This window comes from Alosa pseudoharengus, unplaced genomic scaffold (genome assembly GCF_046254945.1).
Source record: "Alosa pseudoharengus isolate Yale_2024_CS ecotype anadromous, Long Island Sound unplaced genomic scaffold, YU_APseudo_1.1 YU_APseudo_1.1_scf_45, whole genome shotgun sequence".
Lineage (NCBI taxonomy): Eukaryota > Metazoa > Chordata > Actinopteri > Clupeiformes > Clupeidae > Alosa > Alosa pseudoharengus.
The window spans coordinates 250,001-262,197 of record NW_027468804.1 but is presented as its reverse complement, the minus strand read 5'-3'; the positions used below and the strand labels follow the sequence as shown (position 1 = coordinate 262,197).

Genomic DNA, 12,197 nt, shown 5'->3' with positions numbered 1-12,197 from the left:
TTAGTGTGTGCTTCACCTCACTATGTGTTCACTGTGTGCTGAGTGTGTTTCACTAATTCACGGATTGGGATAAATGCAGAGACCAAATTTCCCTCACGGGATCAAAAGAGTATATATACATAGTTATACTAGTGTCAATGGGTACATGTGCATGTACATGCTTAATTAATGCTTTAATGTACGTTTTAATGCTTTAATGTACGTTTCTTTGTGTGTTTGTGCATCATAATGTGTGTATTTGTTTGTGTGTGTGTGTGTGTGTGTGTGTGTGTGTGTGTGTGTGTGTGTGTGTGTACATGTACACATGTGTATGGTTGTGTGTGTGCGTGTGTGTGTTTGTGTGGGTATATTTAATGTGTGTTTCTTTGTGTGTTTGCGCTTCTTACTGTGTATATTTGTACATGTGTGTGTGTGTGTGTGTGTGTGTGTGTGTGTGTGTATGCGTGCATGTTTCTTAGTGTCACTGGGTACATGTGTACATAGTACAAAGAGTGTGTGCGTGTGTGTGTGTGCATGTCTGTTTGTGTGTCCAACTTACACTGCAAGAGCTCCTCTCTGGTCACTGGTTCAGGAAAAACATCAGACAATGAAATATCAGACACTGAAACAGAAAATATCACTTTACTACCAATAAAATAGTTGCATTTACCATATAAAGAGAATATTTATTGATGACAGCACACTGATTTTAAATCACATCAGTAGAGATTGTATAAAGAAGGTTATGTGGAATTATGAGTCACCAGATTCAAAACCTCCAACTGACGAACCCCTTATTTTCATTAAGAGGGTAGGGGCATATTTAGAAGACCTTCAGTTCTAAGCCAACACAATCAGTTCATTAGCACAAGACACCTGTAGAAGTAATGCGATTAGTAATCTAGTAGTTTAGAGCATTATAAAGTTACTGGTTTTTAAAGCTGCATTCTAACTCTATCTCTGACATCCATCAACTTCTGGTTTTGTTTGCTATTATTGATCGATTTAAACATCTAAAGGGCATTAATTTCACATTCTGGGGCCCAGCCACACCCCCATGCCTCTTAGGTTTGGCAGCTGAAAGAAGGTTTTAAAGATGAAAAAAGATTCAGTGAAACTATCATTCCGTTGCTAGACCCCAGATATAAATCCTAAAGACTTACTGTATGGCAACAGACTTACGGTGGCAGCATCTCCTAACTGCTTGTTCTTCTGACTGGGAGTTAAGGATCAGTATCTGGGAACCAACACAGTGGCACTCATTCACCCAGGATCAACAGAACAAACCAACACAAAAGACACATCTAGCTTTGCAACTATGTTATCTTGTGTGTATATACTCCACCTTTTGGGAAATGATTGTTTTTTAACATCTGACAGGCCTGGTAGGAAGTTTTATTCCAGCTGAAGATGGAAAAGTAACTTAATGACAGACTCACATTCTAAAGACTGGATGATCTGGATATGTGCCACTGTTGAGAGACACAGAATATACAGTGTTAAATGAATCCATAACTGTTTAAACATAACAGTGTCTCATAAAAGTAGTTCATGATTGCGTCCATTCTAGAGGTTTGTCCAACCTGCTGCAGATATGTTTGCTACTTCCTGCTTGAAGATGCCATTCAGTTTCTCCTCCAGCTGCACCTTCACTGCAGAGACAGATTCCTTCACAGCCTCAAAAGAGAAACTTTGGTTGATGGTCATTCTGGGTAAGTCTTTAAAGCGAGGAGAGTCTTGGAATGATGGGATGTTCTACAGAGAAAAATATGTTGAGAGTGTGAAGGTCATGTTGGTTGGAACTATACTGCAAGGAGCACCAGTGACTGACACAACATTCTGCAGAGAGAAACACAAAAGGTGAGACAGATCACCTGAATATTCAGTCAGGGCTGTTTCCCCCAAAGGCTGCAGACATAATGAGTTAAATCAGTTGCTTTAGTGTGTGTGTAATTAAGCATTAGTGTGTTTAAGTGTGTGTGCATGTTAGATATATACTGTACATTCTGCATGTAAAGCAATACAATCTATATGTTACCTCATCACACATCATACAGCTCACATACAGATTTGTATTACACACTGCTGGTGTTTGGACATACTGTATGTAATATATTTCACATAAACTATGAACTCAATACTCTGTCTTATTTGTTACATGTAATTTCAGTTTCACAAGTGAAATTATGTTTTCTAAACAAAGTTCGGGAGGAGCCCATAGGGTTGATTGACAGCCATCACTCACTCCACTTCCGTTCTTATGGAATAAAACCCTCCTTACTGCCCATTACGTCATGCTGGAGTTGCAAAGCCTCCCACCTCCTCCCTTGCTCCTCCATTTCACTATTAGCTCTAAGCTCTAAAGTACCCCTCATCCATAGGGGGTGTTAGCAGACATCACTCGCATGTGATCTCCACTATTGGCATCCCAGGACCATGGCCAGCTACCAAGCCAAACTTGCTATCCTCTGCACTTAATCTAAAGTCTAAGCAATCCAATGGGCGAACTAGTGAATTAAACATTAGTGTGTTTAAGTGTGTGTACATGTTAGATACATACTGTACATACTGCATGTAAAGCAATACAATCTATTATTACCTCATCACACATCATACAGCTCACATACAGAGTTTTATTACACACTGTTGGTATTTGGACATATGTCATATATTTCACAGAAAGCTATCAACTCAATACTTTGTCTTATTCTTTACATTTAATTTCACTTTCAGGAGTGCAGATCAAATGTACCTTGAGGAAATGGATGTGATCATCTGTGTGTGAAAGCTGCTCCAGCTCAGCATCTCTCCTCTTCAGCTCAGCAATCTCCTGCTCCAGTTGCTTCAGGAGTCCTTCAGCCCGACTCACCTCAGCCTTCTCCTGAGCTCTGATCAGCTCTGTCACCTCAGAGCGCCTTCTCTCAATGGAGCGGATCATCTCAGTAAAGATCCTCTCACTGTCCTCCACTGCTGTCTGTGCAGAGCTCTGTTAGGAGACACACAAAGAGGAGGGCAGGAGACACAAAGAGGGAGGTGAAGCTGAAAGTGTTTCATGGTGTCAGTGGTTCTTTGTGTGCTGTAGAGATGGCAGATTCAACAATCTCGCCCAAGAGTGGAATTATAATTTATTACTGCTAATTTAGAATTCTCACCCTCTATGATTCAGCATTTATAATACAGACTTTGCAGTGTACTTACTCATAGAACATTACAATTACTAAACTAATATCTAATAGAACACTATTACTACTAGTAGTCTGTTCTGCATGTGTTTCCATTATCCATCATGAATTCAACATGTGTATCATTAAGCAATTGAATGAAAAGGGAGTTTGTTCTGGCAAACAACCTGATACCTGTAATCTAGTTATAGCAGATAAATAGCCCATATTACTTATGATTACATTTGAGAGCTACAACCAGCTGTTGTCTTATCCTCTGGTCAGTACTCACCTTGAGAGTCTCCAAAGCCTTCCTTAGCTCCTGCAGCTCATTCTCTCTCTCCTGGATTCTCTGCTGAAATCTCCCCTGGGTCTGCCCCAACTGCTTCTGTTGATAAAAATGCAGCCAGTTTATTTAAATGGCACATTTCATACATTTCACATTTTAATGTTCTTTACATTTAATGCAAATAATAGTAAATAAAAGTTAACAAAATCATAAAAGGGAAATAGCTACAATATATACCATAAAAAGGAATAATAAAACATTAACAACAACAATAACAATAAACAACACAAAATAGGATAATTAAACTACAAAGTACCTCTGATTAACAGGAACTGCACTTGATCAGTTAGCAGAGAGCATCTGAGAATAGTTTGGTCTTAAGTCTAACTGGCAACAGTTGGTTCCAGAGCTGTTCATATACTGTAGCAGCTGAACGCTGCTTCACCATGTTTAGTTCCCACAGCAGGTTTTACCAACAATTATTTCTCCTGTGACCTGAGAGGTCTGGAAAGTGGGTACTGCTGAAGGAAGTCTGATAAGGTCCGGTTCCATTTAGTGATTAGAGACTTAAGTATTGGAGTAATGTGGTCAGTTCTTTTAGTTGTCTTAACTATTCTTTCAATTTGTTTTCAGTAGAACCTCTGACATTAAGCATTAAAGTCTGCTGATTTCTGGAAGACTCTATCAGAGAAGACATGAACCAGGAAATTATAGCAGGTACAAAGTGGAAAATGTATAAAATATAAATATGTCAAACATTGACATGGCAGTATCAGCTGAATATGATACTGCACAAAAGATCAAATATTTCGCAGGCTCTGAACAAACTTGACTTGTGTTTAAGAAGTATGTTATTGCAATTGTACAAACATATTATAGCATATAGACCTTTACAAGGTTTATTTTTCCATTCTGCAGCAGCTGTGACTGTGTCATGGCCTTTATGTTCGTCCATTGTGCACAGATAGCATATACTCTCTGATCAGTACGACTCTGATCAGTACGACAAAATATTTCTAACACCTTCTTATGACGAAAGCAGATCCTCTTCTGTAGCTGGCCTGTGGCATCAATCACTGAGTGTTTTCTTCCATGGGTTTACATCATTGTGAACTTTGAAGTGAGTTTCACAGTAAGACAGCAGACAATCCAGACAGGACTTCACAGCTTTGAGTTTTCTCCCAGTGCAGACATCACACTCCACATCTCCAGGTCCAGCAGAACACTGAGCAGGAGCAGCAGCCTGGATTCTGGATTCCTAAATTTCTCCACCATTTCAGCAATCAGAGGGTTTTTGTAAAGGACAGGTCTGGGAGTGAAGGTGTGTTTGCACAGGTGGCAGCTGTAGACTCCTTTCTGATCCTCCTGATCCCAACAGCCCTTAATGCACCTCATACAGAAATTATGTCCACAGTGAATAGCCACTGGATCCTTCAGCAGATCCAGACACACTGGACATGTGAAAGACTCTTCCTCCTGAGAAATCGCCTCCGCCATTTTCTATCTCTCACACACACCAACACACACTCTGAGAAGCAGCAGCAGAGTGAGAGTTGAGTTTCGTTTCTGTTTTGCTTCATCAGAACTCTCAGGAGGAGGACAGGTAGGGCAGGTGGGGGAGGGTGGGGATGAGGGAGTAGCCAATCAGATGCCTGTGTTTCTGAGTGAAATAGTGGAAAAGCTGGTTGGATCAGATTGATATGTAGGGCATGAACTGAAGTGGACACAACACACTGTGATCATGTGGACATGTGCAGTTATAAGATACAGTGTTAGGCGGCCCCCTGTGGTCAGTTGTTTTGTATCAGGAGTCTTGAGTCTCTGCAGTTCAGATCAGTGTTGTGTTAATAGCCATCTGGTCTGGTGTTAGAGCAACACTGGTCTGTGGTCATCCAGTAATGACCAGGCAGCAGACCAGTGTGTTTAATTTGATGTAATCACACAGAGAGACAGCAGAGAGACATTCAGACACAGCTCATGTGAGGGTGTGGAGATATGAGAACAGCTCATGTGAGGGTGTGGAGATATGAGAACAGCTCATGTGAGGGTGTGGAGATATGAGAACAGCTCATGTGAGGGTGTGGAGATATGAGAACAGCTCTCATGTGTTCTGGTAAAAGCCATATTTCATCATGCCTCAGATGCCTGGCTTTTCTGACACAGAACATCAAACCAGTTTTGCAGGTTCATCTGTGTGACGGCTGGACCAGCCACCGCAAGAGATGGCAAATGTTTAGTCTTGCACTTCTCTCGTTCAGCCTACTCTCCACACACACACATAGTTGAATAGTTGTCTTTGTTCATGCACATTTGAAATATTACCCGGTTACATTGTCATTCAGTAAGTTCTCGTATCATTCAGTTACAATAACATTCACAATCTATGCTACAGTAGCCTACAAAACACATAACACGTTTATTTTCATTCTAAACTTTGTTTAGTTTGTTTACAGTTGATTATATTGTTGCCTAGTCTGCTTACAGGCTCAACCATCGTTTACCATTCAGTGAGTATTGATAGAGAATGGTAATTAAACTTTTTTTTACCAGATCTACATCATAGGTGTCCCGTTATTCAGAATGAATAGCCACCCTGCAGATCAATCAGAAAAGAGTATTTCTTCTCTCTGGGTGATAATTACTCATAACAAACAACTATAAAAGGTTTGATAAACAAACATGGATTATTGAATTGATTACATTTCTCACAAAGATGAAATATACTCCATAAACAGTAGTGATCATGTGTGCTTTTTATTCCAATTTCCATTTAACATCCAACATGAAGATTCCATACAGGGATTTTAGTCTTTTGGGCCAACCATATCAGTCATGTTGCAACAAGAAGTGTACATTTCATCATACATCAAACATCTTTTTTAATCTCTTCTTAAGTACAAGCTCATAAATATTCACTTCTAGTCCACATCACGTGATGCCCCACCAGCACCACCAAACACGTGTCTGATCTAATATCTGGTCAGCATCTATCTGTATCTGGGGTCTTTACATTTCTGTCCTGCTGTATACAGTGTGGGTCACAACAGCTTCACTGCTGATCCAGTAGATATATAAAACCCAGGGTAGAGTGTGTGCGTGAATGTGGCCTGGACTCTGTGCAGGAGGGTCATTGTGTCAGAGATGCTGTAGAAGGCCAGAGTTCCTGCCCTGTGATCCACATACACTCCTATTCTGGAACTGGCCACTAGAGGGAGTTCAGTTTCTTTATTATTGTGCCAAAGAGAGGAGCTGAAGCTGGTGAGGAACAGCTTCCAGGACTGATCATTATATCCAAACCCACACTCATTACCCTCTCCTTTCCAGCTGATGCTTTTATATGAGACTGCTATGTAAACCTGCCCACTCCTCTCAACCTCCCAGTAGCAACGTCCAGACACACCCTCTCTACACAGCACCTGCACCCAACAATCAAATCTCTCTGGATGATCAGGGTATGACTGGAGCTCATCTCTCCACTCCACCCTCCTGTTCCCCTCAGACAGATGGAGGTTTCTGTGTGCTGTGTTTGGATCCAGTGTGAAGTGACAGGAGTCTGATGGAGGAGAAGAGAAAACAGGATGAACTTAGACTTGTGTTTGGGTGTGTGTGTGTGTGTCTGTGTCTGTTTGAGTGTGTGTGTGTGTGTGTGTGTGTGTGTGTGTGTGTGTGTGTCTGTCTGCATGTTTCTTAGTATCGCTGGGTTCATACAGATTGTGTGTGTGTGTGGGTGGGTGGATGTACAGTATTTAGTGTGTGTTTCTTTGTGTGATTGCACATTTTAATGTATGTCTTTCTGAGTGTGTGTATATGTGTGTTCGTGTGTTTTGTGTGTGTCCAACTTACACTGCAAGAACTCCTCTCTGGTCACTGGTTCAGAAAACATATTAGACACTGAAACAGAAAAATATCACATTTCTACCAATAAAACAGTTGCATTTGCTTTATAAAGAGAATACCGTAAAACTTCAAATAATAGCCGAGTCCCAAATAGACGCCTGTCTCTTTTAAACGCCTGGTGTGGCTACAGGTTTGGGTTAAAGGGTGGTCTCAAATAGAGGCCTGGTGTGGCTACAGGTTTGGGTTAAAGGGTGGTCTCAAATAGAGGCCTGGTGTGGCTACAGGTTTGGGTTAAAGGCCGGTCTCAAATAGAGGCCTGGGAAGCCGTGTAACAAGCGGGATAATGTACAGAACGCCGGTCATTATCGGGAAATAGGTCCCTTTAGGGTGGAGCAAGACCCCTCCGCTTCGCATCGGGGTCTGGTTCGCCCTTTCAGGACCTATTTCCCGATAATGACCTGCGTTCTATACATTATCCCATACGTAGGCTAATAATTTCCTTCACACTCAAATTGTTAGCCGCCTTTCCTAGCGTTAGCTGGCCTGGCGAGGGAAATGGCCTTCTATGGCAAACAGTCACTGGCTGAAACATACAGTAGCCTTTGTTTTGAACTATGTTTGTATGAGTCGTAGGTTGTGGTGTAAAATGACTTGATTGTAGGCTTAGCTGTTAGTTCGTTGTTCAGTCAAACATATTTATCTAACAACTGTCTCTTTTCCCCCTTCTATTTCTGTTAGGTGCCGCTGCACTCTGCTACTGGATGGTGGAGGATCAGGCTGACTGCAACTGGGTGGTCTATGGATGCTATACTGAATGGATGGCAGGAAAGCACAGCACACATGAATTTCTAAATGATGAGTGAATAAATGCACTTGCTTTTCAAACTGATAACAAGTTGTCAATGGTTATTTATGCAAGCTTGTGTAGCCTAAACCAGACATGCTTATGCCTAGCCAAATTTATCCTGGCTGTAGATAAATCAGGATATGAATTTCCCAACATATTGCCAGATTAATAGGGGTTTACTGAGGTTTAATATCAATTAAAAAGCCATTGAAATCACATTAATCTTTAGTTTGATTGTCATTTCAACATTGTTTCAATATTAATTTTAGTTGAAATACCACTGAAATCCCATTGATCTAAAAGTATTAATTTTTTTATATTCATCAATTTAAAAAAATAGTGAAGTAAAATTAAAAGTAGGAAGAAAACTAAAAACTCAAGTAAAGTACAGATACTGCCCATTCATACTTAATTACTGTACTTCTAGTGGACTTATTTGTTTCCCAAAAATCACCCCCAAGTTTACTGCAAATCTGCCGCAAACATTTTATTTTTGTAAGGGTTGCTGGACCCCAAAAGTAAAGCCGTAGAGGCTGTTATAATCAGTCAGTTAAGGCTTACTGGTTGGTGGCAGTATCTTACTGTCTGTTCTTCTTACTGGGAGTTCAGAGTCAGTATCTGAGAACGAACACAGAGATACTCATTCACTCAGGATCTAGCAACAGAACAAAAGAAAACACACATCTTGCATTGCATATATATTTCTTCTGTGTACTCCTCCTTTTAGGAAATGTTTGTTTTTTAACATTTGTGACAGGCCTGTTAGCTCTGTAAAGAAGTTTTATTACAGCGGCAGATGAGAATGGAACTTAATGACAGACTCACATTTTAAAGACTGGATAATCTGGATATGTGCCACTGTTGACAGACACAGAACATACAGTCAAATGAATCCATAACAGTTTGAACATAACAGGGTCTTATAAAAGTAGTTCATCATTGCGTCTAGAGGTTTGTCCAACCTGCTGCAGATATCTTGGCTACTTCCTGCTTGAAGATGCCACCCAGTTTCTCCTCCAGCTGCACCTTCACTGCAGAGACAGATTCCTTCACAGACTCAAAAGAGAAACTTTGGTTGATGGTCATTCTGGGTAAGTCTTTAGAGCGAGGAGGGTTTCGGAATGATGGAATATTCTACAGAGAAAAATATAAAAGTTGACAGTGTTTGTTTCCAATAAATTCCATTCAGAGATGATAGGGGGACACTGTCCCAGGTCTGTTCTTGTAAATTTGTATCACATGGCATTCCTCAACATTGCCACTGCAATTCTCTATTATATAAGTGTGCCAATTTTTACATAGAAAAGCCATTATATCACACTATTATACATAGCTATTGTAATAGCTGATGTTCTGCGCTGTTCTTTATTTTAATTTCACTTTCAGTCATTTCCTGCACATATCAGATCTAACTGACTGCCTAGAGTTTACAATCATACCTCAAAAACAGTAAATCATTGTCCTCATTGACTATTTTATATGTCACTTATAAACTAGGTGGTGGGGGGTATAATCAACTTGCCAGTCAGCCTATTGAAGGCATACTGGCTGAATTTATGCAGAGACTTGCAGTATGAACAACCTTACCAGAAAATATATTCCCCACCCCTTTTCCCAACAATACCCCCTCCACTTATGTACAGTAAAGGGTCTCTTCCACAGGGACCAGTCAGACAAACTAGAAGCAAAGCTTCATGTGATCAAAAATAAAGATCAAGTGTCTCAACAATCTGCCCTGACACTATTATATGTCCAAATTACAGACTGTGTCCTATTACGCATTTAGATACAACCTTTGTATCAGCAATGGCAGGGTAACGTCACTTCTGTTGATGTTCAAACAAAACAGAGAGCTAGCTCGCTACTCCCTCCCTCCCGTGCGATTGAAACTCTGCTAAACATGAATCTTGTTGGTTATTGGTTGGAACACTATTTATTTTGCCTTTGAGTGGTTGGTAGCACTTGTTGGTAGGAATTGTTGTTGTACAGATTTGGAGCCTAGGCTGCCTACAGAGACGTGTTTTTTTTGACGGCTTGCCTATGGGGCGGGCAGCTAGTGGATCAGGAGGAAAGATTAGATGAAAGTGATCATTTATGTTTGGGCCTGCAATTGCCGATACAACTTTTAATCCAGTGATAAAATTAATCAAATTCAGCAATATAGTGGATGTCACACCCCTCTGACACTAGATTAGGCCAATAACTGAGGGCAGAGCAGGCTCTTAGGCTCCTCAAGTTTTTATGTAATGGGATCAGGGACAGGGGTCCTGTGTTCCCCAGGTCAAGCATTGTATGTTTCCATGGGTCCTCCAGCTTTATGAAGCACATAATAGTTACCCTAATGAGCATAGGTCCCAGGATACATAGGACATTGGGAACATAGGGCCCTATGAATATAAAACCTTTGGAGCATAGGAGCCAGGTAACGTAGGTTACCACTTCATTTAGTGACCTTAACAATACCACTAAGCAAGCTTGGAATTTCACCATTTTAGGGGCAAGGCCACTTGGCCTTCAGTTGGGCATATTTGGTGGGGGGCACAAAGGCCACATGTCAGGGCACCAAGGCCAAAGTTAACTATACAGTAGTATGCTATAAAAATGATCAAAGTTGTATTCACTGCAGTAGACCTGCATCACTGTATGAAACATTACAAAAACATAAAACATGACATATTACATATAACTGTAAATCATCTGATCATCTAATATTTTCAGATATCTAGGCTATATTTAACATTTATTTTATATTTTGGCCTGTTATGAAATCATGTATTGAACAATTTAAGCACAGCTCAGCTTTAAGAAACTCAAATAGTCTAGATGCATGCTTAGCATTTTGTGATCATTAAGGCTATTTTCACAAACTCTTATAGTCAGCCGTCCTCTGATTTACCGATATCTAGGCGACATTTGTAATATTTATTTTGTATTTGGCCCGTTATGAAATAATGTGGAACAATTTAAACACAGTGTAAAACTTAAATCCCAAATTTGGAGACATCCATGTATGTTGAAATTTACTGCAAATTCAAAACGGGATTAGTCTGGAACAGCTAACTGTACAGGGGACTGCTTTACACCTTTCTGTTCGGTAAGGTCTGCTGTTTATTCTGATATATGGTTTGTCATATGTTAAACGAAGGGTTCGTGAAGTATTCCACCGAGATGAATGGGTAGGGAGATGGACGCAAAACCTTCAGTAGAATTTATGATTAAATTGAATATTATTTACTTTTCTCGCGAACCGTTCACCACAGCAATTAGCGGCTAATATCGTTTCAAAGCGGAGAAAAAGCTCTTTCATGTGATACTTGTGATGTCTGTGTGATGAGTAGGCTACTTCGCGAGTAGTTCAACTAAGAATGGGTTAATTTGGACGCACTTTCTTTCTTGCGTTGTCACTTTCTCCACTGCGTAATTTGCGCTGCGAATGCTAAGATTATTTTGACAGGCCATAGGCTAAATATATATCGCTATTCGTAGGACGCAAAGCAGAATATTTAAAGAAGGGGGCACCAAGGCCACCGTGGTCTGTAAACCTCTGATTTTCAAAGGGGCGTCACGGCCAACGCAAGGGGCTACGACGTCGTGGCCGCCGTGAAATTCCTACCCTGCCACTAAGCAAAGGAGACCAATTGCTGGTTCAATGGAAAGACAATGACATTGAAAGTATAGCAGTAGACCTGCAGGACGATCTGTTGTGTAATTAATTAATTAAATAAATACATAATGAATTATACAATTAAAAAATACAATAATAAACAAACAAATAAATAAACAGATACACAACATCACTTTTTGTTACATTTGTGGTTGTTGTTGTATTGTAGGGTGGTGTTGGTTACACTATAGTCATAATAGTGTGATATAATGGCTTTTCTTTGTAAAAATTGAAACACTTAAAACATAATAGAAAATTGAAGGTGTTTAGTATAGTAATACAAATTTAAAAGTAAAAAACAGACCTGGGACAATGTCCCCATATCATCTCTGACTAGAATTTGTCATGTATCAAAAAAATGAAAAATCCCTAAAATCTGACTATGTAGTGTACTAACAGTCACTATTGTGGCCATGGGCG

General features: G+C 40.2%; 1 protein-coding gene and 1 pseudogene across 1 annotated transcript in view; both read right to left on the bottom strand.

Moving 5' to 3' along the window:
* Nucleotides 1–793: 793 nt before the first annotated feature.
* The window catches only part of LOC143103485 (E3 ubiquitin-protein ligase TRIM47-like), an 18,911-nt gene continuing 7,507 nt past the window's right edge, over nucleotides 794–12,197 (bottom strand). The window contains exons 4-6 of the mRNA XM_076267265.1: nucleotides 9,076–9,247; nucleotides 1,419–1,451; nucleotides 794–1,216 (exon numbers count right to left, since the gene is read on the bottom strand). Of these exons, the coding sequence (XP_076123380.1) occupies nucleotides 1,203–1,216; nucleotides 1,419–1,451; nucleotides 9,076–9,247 (219 nt within the window). The 3' untranslated portion in view covers nucleotides 794–1,202. The remainder of the gene's footprint in view (nucleotides 1,217–1,418; nucleotides 1,452–9,075; nucleotides 9,248–12,197) is intronic.
* Nucleotides 6,417–9,046, bottom strand: LOC143103477 (tripartite motif-containing protein 16-like; annotated as a pseudogene).